The sequence below is a fragment of the Carcharodon carcharias genome, chromosome 15 (genome assembly GCF_017639515.1).
Source record: "Carcharodon carcharias isolate sCarCar2 chromosome 15, sCarCar2.pri, whole genome shotgun sequence".
NCBI lineage: Eukaryota > Metazoa > Chordata > Chondrichthyes > Lamniformes > Lamnidae > Carcharodon > Carcharodon carcharias.
Window position 1 is genome coordinate 59,890,047 of NC_054481.1, and position 18,924 is coordinate 59,908,970.

Consider the following 18,924-nt stretch of genomic DNA (forward strand, 5'->3'; position numbering starts at 1 on the left):
TGCAGGAAAGATGTTCCCGATGGTGGGGGAGTCTAGAACCAGGGGTCACAGTCTGAGGATAGGGGGTAGACCATTTAGGACTGAGATGAGGAGAAATTTCTTCACCCAGAGAGTGGTGAGCCTGTGGAATTCGCTACCACAGAAGTAGTTGAGGCCAAAACATTGTATGTTTTCAAGAAGGAGTTAGATACAGCTCTTGGGCGAAAGGGATCAAAGGATATGGGGAGGAAGCGGGAGCAGGTTATTGAGTTGGATGATTGGCCATGATCATAATGAATGGTGGAGCAGGCTCGAAGGATCGAATGGCCTACTCCTGCTCCTATTTTCTATAACCCTTGATTCTCCTACTGATTAAAAATCTGTCTATCTCAGCCTTGAATATACTTAACAACCCAGCTTCTACAGCCCTCTGCAGTAAAGAATTCCTTAGAGAAGAAATTCCTCCTCATCTTTGTTTTAAATGGGCATCCCCTTACTCTGAGGTTATGCCCTCTGGTCCTAGACTCTCCCCCAAGAGGAAACAACCTCTCAGCATCTACCCTGTCAAGCCCCCTAATAATCTTGTATGTTTCAATAAGGTCGTGTCTCATTTTTCTAAACTCCAATGAATACAGGCCCAACCTACTCAACCTCTCCTCATAAGAAAATCCCTCCATACCCAGGATCAACCTAATGAATCTTTTCTGGACTGCCTCCAATGCCAGTATATCTTTCCTTAGATAAGGGAACCAAAACTGTTCACAGTATTCTAGGTGTGGTCTAACTATGCCTTGTATAGTTTTAGCAAGATTTCCCTATTTTTCTGCTCTGTTCCCTTTGAAATAAAGACCAACATTCCATTTGCCTTCCCTATTCCCTGCTGAACTTGTATGTTAGCTTTTTGGGATTCATGCATAAGGACTCCCAAATCCCTCTGTGATGTAGCCTTTTGCAGTCTTTCTCCATTTAAGTAATATTCAGCTCCTCTATTCTTCCTGCCAAAGTACATAACCTGACATTTTCTCACGTTATATTCCATCTGCCAAGTTTTTGACAACTCACTTAACCTGCCTATATCCTTCTGTAGACTCTGTGTCAGCTTCATCACTTGCTTTCCCACCTATTTTTTTTTGCTCTTGCAGACAGCCTGTACAGACTTATCTGGCCAAATGGCCTCCTCCTGTGCTGTAATCATTCTACAATTCCATGAACTCCTTGCCCTTCTTCAATGGGATCCTTTAATCTGAACCACCAGTGGTGGTCAGGACCTGGGTTAATGTCATATCCAAAGGACAGAATCTGCGACATGGTGGTATTTTCAGTACTGCACTGGAGTGTCAGCTCATGTTCAGGATAGAGGCTTGAATCCCCAACCTTCTTATCCATAAGGTGAGTGCTACCAACCGATCCAAGCTGGCATCATTCCACAGTATTACCCTCTGATTAAATGACAAGATTACACTGAAGAAAGCTAATGTTGCTATTTTAAAATTTGAGTCACAGCTAATTACAGCTTATGCAAATATCTGCTATTAATCCTTGATTAATTTGTTGGTGTGCATGGCAGATGTTATGCGCAGAATACGGGCTTTAAGGAAGCTGAGGGATGTACAGTCCACAAATGTCTGATGTCACAACATTAGAAGTGAGTGCCCATCACACTGGCTTTAAAAATAAAAATCCAAAGTAAACTTCTGTCTTTTTAAATTTACCATGATCAAACTAAATGGTGGAAAATGAGCAGGGAGCTGAGTGGCCTACTCCCATTCCTGTGTTCATACCTCCAAGTTAGAGGGCGAGAACAGAAGAGTTTAAAACTTTGTTAGAAAGATCAAAAGAATAGAAAAAAAATAGTTTGGCCGGATTAGTTTTACTTTTCTTTTCGGCCAAAAGTTGAATGGAAATGAGAACAAGGAAAGAGATTGTGTGTGGGAAAGAAATAACAGCAACAGCAGGGCAGGCAGAACCAGCTAAACTTGTGTCCTGAGTGTATTTTTACTAACTTAGAGTTAGTAAGGCTACAACTGGTGTTTGAGTAGTTTATTTCTGCAAGCTATTTATACGACTAATTTCAGTCTCACTGCACAAGCTGAAATCATAGGAAAAAGTCAGAAAAGGACGACAGGACTTGTTCAGCCAAAAGGGTTAATTGAGTCAATGAAAGAATCAGAAACTACCCATAAATCCAAAATTCTAATCCAGTTAGAAAGAATCATGCACTTACCAGATGACAATATTGCTCATTATAGTCGATCCAAGCAAAGCTTCTGCCTCCCCTTCAACTTCGCTGAAAGCTAGTACCATCTCATTGGGTGGGACCAACTGCATGCATTGCTTACTCCTAACCATGAGAAAACAGGCAGACATCACAAAACTGCAATTAGCTCATAAAACATTTCCTCTCTTCCCCTCGCATCATCCCCCTGTTCCATACAGGTACCATTCCCCATGGAGGGCTGAGAAGGGACCTCTTCACAGGTCTTTACTGATATCAGGTTTGGGAAATGAGAAGCCATTTTAGCTGTGGAGTTCTGAATGTGATGAATCACAGGGAACCCTGGTTTCCTGGGGCTTGCTTGATTGCACTACTTACATATCCACTATCAGACCTGGATCACTTGCCTTTGAAATGAGCATTACCTTTTGTGACATCATTAACAAATAGGGTCAGGAAGCATCCCCACAATTAAGGACATAAGAAATGAGAGCAGGAACAGGCCATATGGTTCTGCTCTGCCATTCAATAGAATCAAGGCTGATATTTTACCTCAACTCAACACTCTGCACCATGTATATGAAAAGCAGGTCAAATCCAACCCGGCCAATTGCCGCCTCATCAGTCTACTCTCGATCATCAGTAAAGTAATGGAAGGGGTCATCAATAGTGCAATCAAGCTGCACTTGCTTAGCAATAACCTGCTCACTGATGCCCAGTTTGGGTTCCGTCAGAGCAACTCAGCTCCTGACCTTGTTACAGCCTTGGTTCAAACATAGACAAAAGAGCTGAACTCCAGAGATGAGGTGAGAGTGACTGCCCTTGACATTAAGGCAGCATTTGACCAAGTGTGGCATCAAGGAGCCCTAGCGAAACTGGAATCAATGGGAATCAGGGCAAAAACTCTCTGCTGATTGGAGGCATACCTAGCACAAAGGAAGATGGTTGTGGCTGTTGGAAGTCAGTCACCTCAGCACCAGGGCATCACTGCAGGGTTTCCTCAGGGTAGTGTCCTAGGCCCAACCATCTTCAGCTGCTTCAATTACCTTCCTTCCATCAGAAGGTCAGAAGTGGGGATGTTCACTGATGATTGCACAATGTTCAGCACCATTTGCGACTCCTCAGATACTGAAGCAGTCCATGTCCAAATGCAGCAAGACCTGGACAATATCCAGGCTTGGGCTCTCAAGTGGCTAGTAACATTCGCGCCACACAATGACCATCACCAACAAGAGAGAATCCAACCATCGCCCCTTGATGTTCAATGGCATTACCTTAACTGAATCCTCCACTATCAACATCCTGGGGGTTACCATTGACCAGAAACTGAACTGGACTAGCCATATAAATACTGTGGCTACAAGAGCAGGTCAGGAGCTAGGAATCGTGTGACGAGTAACTCGCCACCTGACTCCCCAAAGCCTGTCCACCATCTACAAGGCACAAGTCAGGAATGTGATGGAATACTCCCAACTTGCCTGGACGAGTGCAGCTCCTACAACACTGAAGAAGCTGGACATCGTCCAGGACAAAGCAGCCAGCTTGATTGGTACCACATCCACAAACATTCACTCCACCACCAATGCACAGTAGCAGCAGTGTGTACCATCTACAAAATGCACTGCAGGAATTCACCAAGGATCCTTAGACAGCACCTTCCAAATCCACGACCACTACCGCATCCCCTGAATGAATCAAAAAAAAAATCCCTTAATTCCTATTGATTTTTTATGGATACAATCTCTGTTTCGTATAACCAACCAACAACTGAATATCCACAACTCTGTGGGACAGAGGATTCCAAAAGTTCACAACCCTTTTTGGGTGAAGAAATTTCTCTTCAGCTTAGTCCTAAATGGCCAACCTCATCCTGAGAATACATTTACTAGATGAATCTAGACTGTTTGAGCATTCTGAGTTGACGCTGGATTGTACTAACAAGGGATTTTAAACAATCATTCTATTTAACCAATCTTCCTTACCTCTTTGCAGACTTATCAGTCTTCATTTATGCTTTGACCTGGTGACCTTTAGAAAATCTTTAAGTCATCTTTGTTCCCAACAAGAATACATACTTTCAGCAAGCTCTCTGGGATTGTTATCCTCCACCAACAACTTGACTTTCTTCACCTTTTAGTGTTCTAAAATGTAGAGCTACTCCCCCTTTCTTCTTGTTTCATGTATTACTTTTGAATCCTCTAAACCTTCATATTTTTCACTTATCATTTTAATGTTCTAAACAAGCATCAGACACACAACAGTTAACATGTTCCACTAGTTTGAGGTGTTGCTAACCAAGCAAACCAAAACAAAAACATGGTTAATTAAAAATAAATACAAATCATATCTGACCTTCCTTCTTTGGATAAGGTGCTGAGTTCTATGTGTTGACTCTGGAGTGTGCCACAAGAGCAGACCAACCTCCTTCCAGGCAGCCCAAGCACTGCATTTATGTCTCCTGCCTGCAGCAGGGTGTGTTCCAAACAGCCCCTCTCCGTGGAGTGCAATACTCTTAAAACAAACAGGAGCAGTAGAAAAATCAATCAGCCTTGCTTCAAGAAAGACAGGTGTTGCCCGAGCTATAATTTCACTTGGATCCATTATTACGATTGTAGTAGCACTCTGGGTGAAAAAAAAACATTTTTTTGTACAAAGTTTGATGAAGTGAAGGGTGTCAGTGCTGAGAATGCAAGGATTTACCACTTAAGCACTTAGTTTCAGCATTTAGTAAACACCCAAGTTTGGTGCAATAGAGGTTAGATACAGAGCAGAGCAAAGTTCTCCCTACATCAAACACTCACAATGGCAGATACAGCACAGGTTTGACAGAGAATAAAGCTCTTCACAGTGCCTGAATATTGTACTTTAACTAAAAGTGAATTAATTCTGTATTCAAGGGAATAGTTGCATGTGCTAATAAAATTTAAATTAAACCCTATTTAAAATGTTGCCTAATTATTAATGCACTAACATTAATCACCCCTCACTATTAAATGCTTTTGACTATTCTTTAAAAAAGTCTCATCCCCTCCTTATTAAGTCACACACAATAGTCCAAACAAAGACAGAAAACAAGCAGATGTCTTGCTTCTGCAAATTCTGCTCTGTAATGCACAATTCAAGTGGGCTAATGACTGGTAGTGCTTCCTGTAATGACATGGCAGGGAAAGTACTTGGGTTGATTCCCAGTTTAACATACAGCAGGATTACCAATATTCTATGTCAATGTGCTTCCTTCAGAACTTAAGTACAGTCTTGGAAAATAGTTTTCCCTAGTGTCACCACACTCCTCCGTATTTATAGCTTAGGGTCCCTGCAGGCCTTTTGGCTGTGTCAGTCCAAAACAAGTTGCTAAGAGGGGTATCTCTCTTACTGCTTTCCTCACCCATTGTGTCAAGATTTGGGCCTCTGTTCTGTGTTCACACCTCAACCTGGCAGTGTGCAAGCTTATTTCCTATCATTGTTCTTTCCATGTCACCACATGCCAATGATGCGAAAAGGGGAGGGAGTGGGGATCAATTTCAACAGTTTAGTTATAAAACATAACAATATATTGTAGAACTGGTTATTTTTATGAAAATAGCCAGTCTGCAAAAGTGTAAATACCATTTCAGAAAAGTGTGTCAGGACAGAAAATTGCTCCACACTTTTATATTCAGTGTGAAACCCCCATTTCTCTGCAAAATATTGTGTATGTGTAATCAATCAGTTCTAGAGTATTTCCACAATTTTATCAATATGCTTTGTAGCCTTACTTCACTTCTCTTATCTCCAGGCTTCCAAAAGCCACACACAGGATATTCACAGCATCTGGAATGGGGATGAGTTCGATTATAGGAACCTGCAAGAGCCAGGGAGTGGAGACCAAATCAACACAAAAATCAGGTTAAAAAGGACTTCAAAAAGCAGAGGCCTCCTGTACCTCACCACTTATCTCAACAATCGTGAATAGTCTTTTAAGCACATTTCCTGCTCAGCTTGGATTCCAAACAACGATACTAACTTGTACACAAAACCAAAATTAAACAGTTGCCAACTGGTTACTTAACATAACCACTAGGGAAAAATGTCCACTTGCACCGAGACATCATGGACTTAGGATGTAAAACCAGACTGGAGCAATACAGAGGTATATATATTTGATTTGAGTCTCTATATACATTCAGGTGGCTTCCTAATCACAACCTTGTCGCATTAATGAGATGTCTGGCAGAAGCCCCAGCAAGCTCCCTTAAAACAAAAAAAGGGTGAAGTAGTAGGGAAAGTACAGAGAACAGATCTCTGGCCTGCTTTTGTGTGCCCTCTAGCAGATGACTTAGTGGCACTGGTTTAAACTAGGGACAGAGTGACCTTCCCTCGCTGCCATAAGACCTGCAGTCCGGTGAATATGAAACACAAATTGTATTGTGGGTTGAATATGAAACCAAAGGGTTTGCTTTGAGCACACTGGACAAGTTTAAAAGATGTTCGAGGCAGAGCAAAAGTCATATTTGTTAGTAAGCAGTGATATTTTAGCGAACCAGAGTAAATGTTATTTTCTTTTTTAACCCATACATACAATGCATAACAACCCTGAAGATCTGGCTGTAGGAAGGTGGAGTTAAGTTTCCTCCCAATCTCAGGAAAGGAATCTGGATATGCAAGGTAAACCTAGAAGGTTTTCAGAGGTGTGGGGACAAAAACAGAGGTGAAATGTTCCAACTTGTAGAACCAATACTGTTTATTATTTAACACACTATTTCAACTTTTTCCAAACACTTCATTGTATGTGGAAAGCCCTCATTAGCTGGTCCTGTCTAAGTTTTCACGGATATCACAAAGGCAGGCCGATAAGGCTTTAAACTTTATAATTTTGACAAGGCATCTCCAATCCTTCTAAAGGGCAAGTAGAGATTGGCAATAAAAATGCTGGTCTATCCAGCAATGCCCACATCCCATGAAAGAATATATTAAAAAAACTCTGACATAGTTTAAAGCATTTGAGTCAAACATTTACTTTAATGTTGTTCAAAGTGAACTACTTAGCATTGAATACTAGACAGTCAGATCAGAATTAAGGTAATTTGCAACTAAAAAAAGAACAGGCAGCCTTACCTTATTAAAGGTCCATGTATGGATATTAGTCCACTGGTTTAGCTGCTGTGGGGCCCACAAGAATACTGCTGTTTCACAAGCACAAGCAATACATGAAGTTTTGGCCTCTTTCACTATCCAGAATACTGTACACAAATCAATAATACAGGAAGTGGACGGATTCTATGAATACAAGTGATAAAATAATTTAGTCTCCTTAAATATTAATGCAACGATGAGCTATTCCTATTACAGAGCAACTCTACTTCACAACAACCCCCAATGGTTGCTACATAGGACCAATTTTATCAATGGAGCATCTCACCCAAAAGCTCCGCATATTGTGAAATCACAAGGCTCCCTGCCAGGTTTGTACATTTATAAAATTGGGTTCTATATCTACGCTGGAGTCTTGATTAAAGCCTTTAAGGACCATAAGCTACATTTCCTATATAAAAGAAAACAATTGTTCCTCCTCCTGTGTGATGGCTAATTTCCTGGGATTTTGTTCAACTAAAGCTTGTTCCCAGCCTCATTCCTCAGGGCAAGTACAGAGCTAGTCAATATTCTGAACCACTGAATCAGTTTTTAAAATCAGGTTGTTTCATTGTGTCTCAGTAACTTTGCAGAGAAAAACATTACCTTTTAAACTCTGGCATTGTTCAGTATTTACTAACCTGTATCATAGAGATTAGCTGCAAGGTTTGCCTCTTCAGTTTTTGCTCTAACTGTTTGGAAGGCAGAGTAAGAGTCAAGGCATCATGGTCCTACAAAAAACCCCACAAAATTTAATTAAAAGACTTCGAAAACAAAAAGGATCATTACACACAACCTGTTCAGTGTAAAATTGGTGGATTCTAGGTCCTATACGAAGTCAGTGCTCTCCCCCATCCATGGTGCAAAAGTAAATGAAAAGTAAAAACTGCCAGGTTGCTACATAAACACGCACATTAGAACTTACAAACAAGGAGCAGGAGTAGGCCATTCAGCCTCTTGAGCCTGCTCCACCATTTAATAAGATCATAGCTGATCTGATAGTAACCTCAAATCTGCATCCTGCCTACCCCTGATAACCTATCACCCTCTTGCTTACCAAGAATCTATCCAACCCTGCCTTAAAAATATTCGAAGATTCTGCTTCCACCGTCTTTTCAGGAAGAGAGTCCCAAAGACTCACAACCCTCAGAAAAAAATTTGCCTCATCTCCATTTTAAATGGGCAACCCCTTATTTTTTAAAGAGTGACACCTAGTTCCATATTCTCCCACAAGAAGAAACATTCTCTCTACATCCACCCTGACAAGTCCCCTCAGGATCTTATATGTTTCAATCAAGTCACCTTTTACCCTTCTAAACTCCAGTGGATACAAGCCTAATCTGTCCAACTTTTCCACATAAAACAACCCACCCATTTCAGGTATTGAGCTGGTAAACCTACTCTGAACTGCTTCCAATGTATTTACATCTTTCCTTAAATAATGTGACTGGTACTATACACAGTACTCCAGATGTGGTCTCACTAGTGCTCTGAATAACTGAACCATGATCTCACTACTTTTGTATTCAATCCCCCTTGCAAGAAAAAAATAACACTATTAGCTTTCCTAAATTACTCACTGTACCTGATTACTAGTCTTTTGCGATTCATGCACTAAGACACACAGATCCCTCTGCATCTCAGGACTCTGCAATCTCTCACCATTTAGATAATGTGCCTCTCTTCCATTCTTCCTATCAAATGGAAAATTTCACACTTTCCCACATTATACTCCATTTGCCAGATCTTTGCCCACTCACTTAACATATCTATATCTTTTTGTAGCCTCCTTATGCCCTCTTCACAAATTACTTTCCTCCCTATCTTTGTGTCATCAGCAAACTTGGCAACCATCGCTTCAATCCCTTTATCCAAGTCATTTATATAAATTGTAAACAGTTGAGGTCCCTGTGGTACACCACTCATTATATCTTGCCAACCTGAAAAAGACCCATTTATGCCTACTCTCTGCTTCCTGTTAGCCAGGCAATCTTCTATCCATGCCAATGTGTTATCCCTATACCATGAGCTTTTATTTCATGCAATAACCTTTGATCCAGAGATTATGACCTTTGAGGTTCCGCTTCTTAATTTGCTGCCAAGCTCCTCAAATTGACTATGCAGAACCTCCTTCTTTGTCCTGCCTATGTCATTGGTACCAACGTGGACCACAACAGCTGGGTCCTCTCCCTTCCACTGTAAGTTCCTTTCCAGCCCCGAGCAGATAACCTGAAACCTAGCACCGGGCAGGCAACACAGATGCCTGGACTCATGCCCTTTACGGCAGAGAACAGCATCAAACCCTCTGACTACACTGTCCCCTATTACCACCTCATTCCTTGTAACTCCCCCCATGTGAATGGCTTCCTGTACCAGATTATCAAGGCCAGTTAGCTCATCCACCCTGAATCCCCCACTCTCATCCAAGCAAGCTGTAAAAACTTCAAACCTGTTGGATAATTACAGGGGCCAAGGCTCCTGTATTCCTGCCCTCTGGGTCCCCCTACCTGCCTCAACTGCAGTCACAACCTCCTGTCCCTGACCAAATCAGAAGACTCCATCCTCAGGGGGGGAGGCTGACCACCTCTTGGAATAAAGTGTCCAGGTAGCTACCGCCCTGCCGAAGTTCCTGTAGCCACAGACACTTACTGCAGATATGTTTGCCCTAGATCACACCAAAATCCAGAAGCTCCCACATCATGCAATTGCAGCACATCACCTGCCCTGCCATCTCCAATATGTGTTAATTAATTGCTAATTAATTATAATTAATAAATCTTCCACTTCCCAATAGATTTTGGCTCTACCAGTAAACTTTACAATACTGATAAAACTAATAATATCAGTTACTGGTTTACCTGCTCGTTTTGCTGCGCCAAAGTGGAAATCAAATACTGGAGGCTGAAAAAGAATAGAAGAAAAAAAAAAGCACCTCTTCCCCACCCTTCACCAAACTGCCCACTCTGCGCGCTTTACTTCTTGCAGTAAACCTTACCTAAAGCACCTATTTCCTCCTGTGCACCGAATTCCCACTTTGACTCAAATTTTCAAATATACTCACTCGGTCTCTGTCTCACTCAGGCCGAAGTCTCCCCTCTCTGATCGTATGCCTCTTAGTTCTTAGCTAATGCTGTCCCCTACCCAAAGCATTTGAAACAACATTGAAAGGGACAAGGAAGCAGCCACCAAAGATGGCAAATTTAACATAATTACAGAAATAATAACTGCATTTTGTTTGTTTAGGTGGGTTACATACCGTTACAGATAGGAACTGCTGCTCTCTGCAGCGGGGACAATCAGAGGGACGAAAAATGTGCTCTTTTCAATTCTGCACCTCAGTCACACGCACCTTTCAATAAAGGGAATGCAAACTGCAACAGGCTCACTCATCCAAGTGCCCCACCAGATGACCTAGTTAAGGGATAGTTACTGACCTCTACTTTGCACTTCTGCCTCAAACACACTCAAGATGACGGACTCAGTGTACCCTACCCTGCACTCAACAATCCATGGGAACAAATCTCACCATCGTACTAACCAGCATGTGCCGTAAAAAAAATCATACCTCTTCAATTACAGTGTCCTCTTCAGCAAATTTCACATCATAATCCTCATTCAAAACTTCTGACTGACAGAAGTTTGTCTCACAATTGCCATGGAAGTGCTCCTGAGCTGATTCATCCTTATCTAGATGTTCCCTTGCAGAAAGAGTGTCTTCGTTATTTACTAGTGGCACCATTCCTTCAGTAGATATCTGTGACCTTTGCCCACAGTTCCCGTCATTATTCTGAGCATCTTCACACGCATGTGACAGTGTGGCAATTTGGGATGAATTCTGCTTTCCATGACTGTTTTGGGAAAGGACCGGAGAACTAGATGCAGGAGTAAAGCCAAGTGAAGGGAACACAGGGCTACCTGCACCTTGTTCACACTGGTGGACGTTCCGTGCCTTTGGGGTACAGGAAGGTGTTGACAGCAGAACACTGGAGGATAGTTGACAGCCAGATGTAGTTATTGGCCTTTTCTGACCATAAGGACACATGTCATCTGCTGCTGGTTCCTCTGGGGTCCTGCTCATTTCCTTGCAGTCCAAACTCTCTAGGTGAAAAACATGTGCATATTAATTAATCCATTAAAAGGCGTAACTTTTACATTTTCAGCCTTAAATGAATGACTGGTGTGTGTATATTCTTTATTAATTATGGGATGCGGGTGTCACTTGCAAAAGGGCTTTTTACAGCCTGATGGTCCAAGATTGCAACCTCCAGATCAGCATTTATTGCCCATCCACAACTGTTCCAAAGGAGATGGTGGGGAGACACCTTTCTGACCTGCTGCAGTCCTTAAGGTGAAGGTACTCTCAGCAGTGCTGTTAGGGAGAGAGTTCAGTGACTTTGGCTTAGCAATGATTAATCAGAATAACAAATACATATATTTAGATGGGCAACAGCCAAAAATGGGAGATTGTCACCAGCATGCATGCACACACACGCAACTCTTCTCTCATTTGGAAAAACATCCCCGCTTTTTCTATTCAGATGCTGATCAATTTCAGATGCTATGGTACATTTCAATTTTTTTCTATTACAAAATCAAAGTACTTGATTGAATGATATGCTGTTAGGAGCAGACATGAACAGGAGAAGGCCAATCAGCTCCTCATGGTTGTATCACAATTCAATTAGGTTATAGCTTATCTGTATCATAATGCCACTCACCTTGGTTCCATATCCCTTGATACCTGTCTAGCAAAAATCTATTAATCCCAGTTTTGAATTTTTAAATTTATCTCCAGCCTCAAGAGGTTTTTTTGGGGTGGGCATGTGGGGGGTGGGGAAAAAAACCTGATTCCATTGCCCTTTCTGTGAAGAAGTGCTTGGTGAGATCACCCCCTAAATGGCCAGGCAATAATGTTAACGTTATGTCCCTTTTTCTTGATTTTCCCACCTAAGGAAACACAATCTCTCTATCTACCCCATCAACTCCCTCAATTATCTTAAACACCTCAGTTGTATCACCCTTTAATCTTCTATACTCAAGGGAATGCACCCTGACCTCATAATTTAACCCTTTTAGATTCTGGTGAATTTACACTGCACCTTCTCCAAAATATCCTGATGGTGTGGTGGCCAAATCCAAAAGCAGTACTTCAGATGTTGTTTAACCAGTTGAAGAATCCTGGCAAATCCTGACATGAAGTTTTCTTGTTAATTAATGAAAGCTAACTTAAATACAATGATTGTACACTTCATTAATTTTATTTTTATAGTGAACTTATTGTTACTGGTTGTAATACCTCTGGGTAAAGGTGGCTTGATGAGAAACTGTGATTTGGACCTTCATTGACACCAGACAAAACATAAACTTCAAATTTACTTTCATTCAAATACTGGAGATGTCCAAGCCTGACTTGAAGAAGTTTTGCATAGTCTGTCACTATCAGAGATGCTACTCAAGTCACTGGAAAACTGCAGCTCAGCATAGAATATCTTTACCACTATTACAAGCCAAAATGCATAGTCTATAGTTCATATAATTTGTACTGCGTAGGTATGGTTTATAACTAGCTTATTCAATTAAGCTCTGCTAACAGCACAAAGAGAAATCTGCACTACGATGTGCTGTTTGTCCTTTCTCTTAAAATACTTAAAGAATATCTAACTTGGCAAAGAGAATAAGGTAAATGTTGGGCATTTATTAAAAAAAACTGATGTACTTTGATTAGAATATTAAGATCTCCTGCTTTAGGAATGACTGAGCCATCTTACTTTGTGGGTGGTGTTCCTCAAGGTTTTCTGCAGTTTGTTTAATGTTCGGTGAATGCCCTGTATCCCAATTCTCTGTTTCCACCTGAGTTTCCACAGTACAGTCAACCATATTGTGCTGGGAAGGAAGAAGCGATTTCCTCAATGACCCTGCTCTTAACTTCTCTTTAAGTTGACCATATTCCTCATCGGGAAGGTCAAAATCCTGGACCTCCAGGCTGTGAAACAGCCTTTTGACAACAGGCTTTTTAACAGGGAGTAATGGTTCTGAGCATGTCAGCGTCCCTTCTTCAAGTGTACTGGTAAGTTTCCTGGAGCCAGCACGTGTTCTACGATAACAGTTACCTATTGGGAAAATACAAATCACATTACATCAGCAATCTCAAACGTACAGTAAGTCCTTGCTTAACGTCGACTCATGCAACTTTGCTTCACTTTAACATCTTTCATAAAGTAGTGTCAGTGTATCAGTTTAACATTGCCAGTTTCACTTTAATGTAATTTGCCACAGGCTTCCTCTTCTGCGGCCTGCTAACATGACTTTTCCTACAAAGCTTCCAACCTTGCCCTCAGTCCCTCTTCCTCCTACTCCCAGCCTTGCTTCTCCATCCTGCACCCCCAAACCCCAACTCCTAGCCTCGCCAACATTGCTCCCCCCACCCTTGCCGTACTGACACCACCATCATCCACCTCACCCATTTTCCAACTTCCAGCTTTGCCTCCTCCTCGGGGTGGGGGGTGGGGTGTGTGTTTGTGTGTGTGTGTGTGTGTGTGTGTGTGTGTGTGTGTGTGTGTGTGTGTGTGTGTGTGTGTGTGTGTGTGTGTGTGTGTGTGTGTGTGTGTGTGTGTGTAGTGAGATGTCCAAAGAAACCGAACTCCGACTTTGACATAGGTTCCCATAAGAATCAATGATTCACTTAAAGTTGCAATTGTCAGGAACGCAGCCACAACTTTAAGTGAGGACTTACTGCAGATGGAAATTGACGGACAGAAAAGACCCGCTGGTCCACCAAGCCTGCCCCACAACGTTATCACAGTTTAACCAGAATGAGCCTTCCACAGTTATGGAAGAAGTGAGGCAAACCACTAAATGGGCAAAGCAAATATATAGATTAGAGGCAAGTGCTATCATCCATTTTTAGTTTAATTATACTTTAAGGACTTCTCATGAAGCATATGTCCATCTATGATGCAGCATGAATGAAGGCACCAGGAAACCTTACCATACAGCACTGAGATCAGCGCCTAAACTGAGATCTATTACAGAACAGTGGATGTCTCTAGCATCTGATCATTTAAGTTTCCCTCCCAGTGTTTATAAAAACTGTAAACAAACTTATCACAATTGTCCTGGTTCTCTAAAAGTCAGCACTTCTGAGTTTTATTTTTAAAAACAGACATATTGATTGAAAATAAAACCAAAGGGAAAAACAACACAAGGACATATCAATTAGGAGCAAAGGTAGGCCATTCGGCTCCTTGATCCTGCTCCACCATTCAATAAGATTATGGCTGAGCTGATTGTGGCCTCACTGCCACTTTCCTTCCTACTCCCTATACCTACACACCTAAATCATTCAGGTGGCCATTCCCACCATACTCATCTTTACTTAAAAATCAAGTAATACACAAGATACTCCTAACATGGGGGCTAATAAATGACAATAATAGACATGTTAACTCCTTAAATGACACTATGAATCTGCTCATTTCCTACCTGCCCAACTATAGATCATTGTAATCTCTCCGGTCATCAGCCCCAACCCTTGCACCAATGATTACTACACTTCATAAAGTACATCTATTAGTGGAGAAGCATTTTGAGAACTCCTGAGATTGTCAAAGGTAATTTCTTTCCTTCTCCTAAACAAAAACTAATGTGCTTTACCAACTCTGTAATGTCAGTACTCAAAAGAATCAAGTCAGGAGACCTGCAGCCAAATCTATTAAAATTCAACAATGCACACAGTGTTCACCTTTTGAGAGCCTCACCCTCCTTCTGGGCTGAGACTCTTGGGACAAAGTGTCCTCTTTGTTCAAGTCAATCCCCAATGGAAACAACTGCCTTGTACCACTGAAACTCTTGCCAAGAAAGGGACCTTGCTGAGTCTCTGGGACCATTTCCTGACTGTCGGTATCACTGTTTAATCCCGAGTGATGCTCTAGCACAGTTGATACAGACTCCCGTTGTGTTGTTGGCAGATCATTTGAGTCCTCTTTGAAAGGCCACACGAATACATCATTGGTCTGGCTTTCAATGGAGCTCTGCAATGGTTCCACAATGTGTTTAGGTTTATCCTGAGACAGGTCGAAACTCTTGATATTAAAGTTAGTAATGCCTGAAAAATCATGACTATTCAACTTATTTACAGCATTTTCATACCGTTCATTAGTGTTGGGCACTGGCTGACAAAAGTTACTTTCATTCTCCTTGCTTTCTCTCTCACTTTGAACATCAGAAGTCACAATACGTTGAACATCAGGAATTGTGTGATTATTTAAAGTCCGCTCTGCCAGCTCTGCATCTTTAAACACCTTAGTATCAGTGAGCTTGGGTTTTATAGATCCTCTTTTATCTCTTTTTCTCCCTTTCACTTGGCTTGATTTAATGCTCTGAGAATCAACACCAAAATTCCAGGGGTACAATGAGTCATGCTGTGAAGAAGTTGCGTTAGATGCAGCAAAATCACCCTCCTGACTGTTAAAAAGTAATAATGTGTCATTGATCTCTCCCTCTGCCTTGGGGAGGGCTTTTACAGGACTGCTTTGGTCATGGGTGGACTTCCTAGACCTTCCTCTGCCACTATTTCTGCACTTTCCCAAGTGGCTGTGAATCACTGCGTCCAGATCCACCTGTCGCTGACTGCTGGTCATGCGCCGAGTTGTCCGCACATAATACTCAACAGGGAAGAGAAGGCCCTCAACAAGGGTACAAGAGTTCAGTGGACTGTCTTCTGGAGCTTCATGTACAGCAGTACTTGTCTGCAGCCTACCTAGTTCTAACACTGCCGCCTCACTGGTTAGATTGCTCTCAGAGGCTTCAATGAGATCTTCAGAACAGTTTGGTTTTGCTTGCTGTGGTCGGGTAGCTTTAGTCAGTGCCTCTGGGTCCCTTGAACTGAAAGCTTCATTTTCACACACAGACACTGCTGTAGATTTGTCACCAGGACTGCAACAAACTGTGTCATTCACAGTTCTGCCCAAGGGTGAGGTCAAGCAATTACCTGCTACCTCTTGTGCTTCATTTTTTAATGACACAGAGTCATCTTCACCTTGAGAAGAACCATAGAATACGTTGTGTTGTACATTCTCCTTTACATCTCTACCAAGTGACTTGGGGACATAGTTGCTTCTGTTAAAGATAGAAGACCTTGCATTCTTTTCAGTAACAGCTGAATCCAATTCTTCTATTCCTTTAACACAGGGTTCTCCATAAACAGCTAGAGATGCATTCAATTCACTGGCTGCCCCACAAACCTCCTTTTTCAGTACTTCACTTAACCTCTTTTTCTTCAGTTTCAGACGACTCGGAACTCGACTATCTGTCTTTGCAACAGGGTCTATTTCCACAACGGGGGAAAATGCGGGTTCTGCTGAAGGATCTTCAACATTTTCACAGGTGCTTGTCAAAGCCACATTTGGGCCACCAATGGCGTCTATGATTTCCAGCTCAAGGTTAAAGGTCACCGCTGATTTTTTCTCGTTGCTTTCTTCTAATGGGACTTGGCTTCTCTGATATGAAGAGCTTGACTGACGTGTATCCAAAAATGGCGAGGACTCACCTTTGTAAAAAGGAGATTCAAGAAACATACATTAGGTCCTGAATTTATTTTCCTTGTGGGAAAGAGCAGGAAGCAGAGACAGATACACAATCCGAATATAAAGGCAAGCACAGCTAAAAGGATTTTTTTTTTATTAAAAACAATTGGTGTATTAATTCTAAATTAGCATCAGGCAGAACAGGCTTGAGGGGCTGAATGGTCTCTTCTGATTCCATGCTAATTAGGAATTGGAATGGGTGGGTGACAAGCTAAGGTGCTTTATGTCAGAGGAGACAACTGATGTCAGTGCTAGTGACAAAACCACACTGTTGACAATTGAGGAGCAAGTCAACTCCCAAATGTCATTTGTACAGAATGCAGGGGCAGTCCAGTGACATGTCACCTTAAGGTTTCCATTTGTTGTCGGAAAGCCCATCATTCAGGTCATTATGATCGAGAAGTCAACTGAAAAACATGATCCATTCTAAAGTTTAAAATCATTTGCTGAAAACTTACCAGTTGTCAGCTGGGTTGCGCTTTGCTCTTCTAGCAGCTGATTCTGGTGTGTGATGGTGTTTTTAACATGATTCCGCACACGGTCAGCTTTCTGTGCACGCTAGTGGCAGAAAATAAAGAAAATGAGAGATTATCAGACTGGCCAACATAAAGTCAATGAGAGGGAAACCTTAATTATGGACTCAAGTCCTTTAGCGTGGCTTGAACCAACTGCCTTCCAACTCAGAAGCAAGATATTGAAGCTGAGTTTGGTAAAATCAATACCTTAGAATGTGCTCTCAGGGGTTCAACTAGAATTTGACCAGCTAAAGCCACACAAATTACCTATCGTGTCATGCTGTTTGATGTGGTATATGTTAATTAATATCACAACATCTCAGCAAATGGATTTCTCCTCAACCATACTGATAGAAAAGCATTTCACCACAAAATTAGTCAAGTTTGTCATTGAAAATGTCAGAACTATACAGTAAGTACAATCTGGACTGATATTTCACCGCTGGGATGCCATCTTTTCAAATGAGTCATTATACCAAGGCCCCATCTGTCTGTTCAGGTGGACTTAAAAGGTCCCGTGGCATTATTGGATGAGGCGCAGGAGAGCACTTCTGTTCTGACCAACAACAAAACTAGATTATTGGTTCGTCATCTCACTTTCCTTGAGGTACATAAATTGGCTGCTAACATAATCACAGTGACTGCACTTCAAATGATAGCTTAGTACCACAGTCCATTGCATTCACCTTCTGCTGTCCTGGTAACTCTTTCCAGTACAAACACGTTTCCATCTGTTTTTCAGATAAAGTTACATTGTTTGCCATTGTGAGATTTGAACTCTTGATCTTGGGTTACAAACCCAGTACCATAACCACTTGGCTATTTAGGCCAAGCCCTGCTGTCCTGGTAGTTGCATGATACAACAGCAATGGAGTTGTTAACTAATCATAGCAATCAATCTCTATCAATTGGTCGATAACAGAACAAGATATGAGGCAAGGAAAACCCCACTGATGGAGGATATTAGGAACCATAGGCTCAACTTCACCTGTTTCTCCCAAGTTATGCTACACTCACCAACTAGCTCTCAAATACAAGTGTTATGCTGCAACAAGGGGTCATTTACCTGCAATTTGTAGACTGTCTTTGCATATTCTTTCTTCAGCAAAGCCAATCTTTCTTTGAGCTGGAGATGAAATAAATAATGAATTGGGTTAATATTGCTCTTACTGCGAATGAGTTGATGAGAAGCTGACGGTGCTGGTTCTACTTTACCTGCTGCCTGGTTTCCCAGCTCAGGGGTTTTTTCACACTGTTCTCCATTGTGAGTCAATGTTCCAAAGGGAGTGCAGGTTTATGAACTCTTGCTCCAGGTAAATGGCAAACCGACGACCCCTCACACGGAGAGGGAACAATGCCCGGATCACCTGGGCAAACTGACTGCATGCGCCCCCGCCAATTCTAACCAATCAGCTCACAGGCTCGCCGCTCGCCCCGCCCTCCTCCATTAGCTGATTGGAGGAAAGGCAGCGTTAATTCTCCACGCTATTGGTCGTTCCCAACGTGAATCATTAAAAGCCCG

At 41.9% G+C, this 18,924-nt stretch overlaps 1 protein-coding gene across 5 annotated transcripts in view; it reads right to left on the reverse strand.

Annotated features, from left to right (window-relative positions):
* The window catches only part of palb2 (partner and localizer of BRCA2), a 29,287-nt gene extending 10,521 nt beyond the window's left edge, over positions 1-18,766 (reverse strand). For 2 of the 5 annotated variants that reach the window (XM_041205742.1, XM_041205744.1), the window contains exons 1-11: positions 18,618-18,766; positions 18,469-18,528; positions 17,346-17,445; positions 15,045-16,850; positions 13,072-13,413; positions 10,869-11,401; positions 7,945-8,034; positions 7,289-7,450; positions 6,753-6,844; positions 4,547-4,705; positions 2,204-2,320 (exon numbers count right to left, since the gene is read on the reverse strand). In XM_041205742.1, the coding sequence (XP_041061676.1) occupies positions 2,204-2,320; positions 4,547-4,705; positions 6,753-6,844; positions 7,289-7,450; positions 7,945-8,034; positions 10,869-11,401; positions 13,072-13,413; positions 15,045-16,850; positions 17,346-17,445; positions 18,469-18,528; positions 18,618-18,665 (3,509 nt within the window). In that variant the 5' untranslated portion in view covers positions 18,666-18,766. Of the gene's footprint in view, positions 1-2,203; positions 2,321-4,546; positions 4,706-5,949; positions 6,036-6,752; positions 6,845-7,288; positions 7,451-7,944; positions 8,035-10,868; positions 11,402-13,071; positions 13,414-15,044; positions 16,851-17,345; positions 17,446-18,468; positions 18,529-18,617 lie in introns of those variants that run through there. The other 3 variants (XM_041205743.1, XR_005945255.1, XR_005945254.1) reach the window with 3 other exon arrangements.
* Positions 18,767-18,924: the final 158 nt, after the last annotated feature.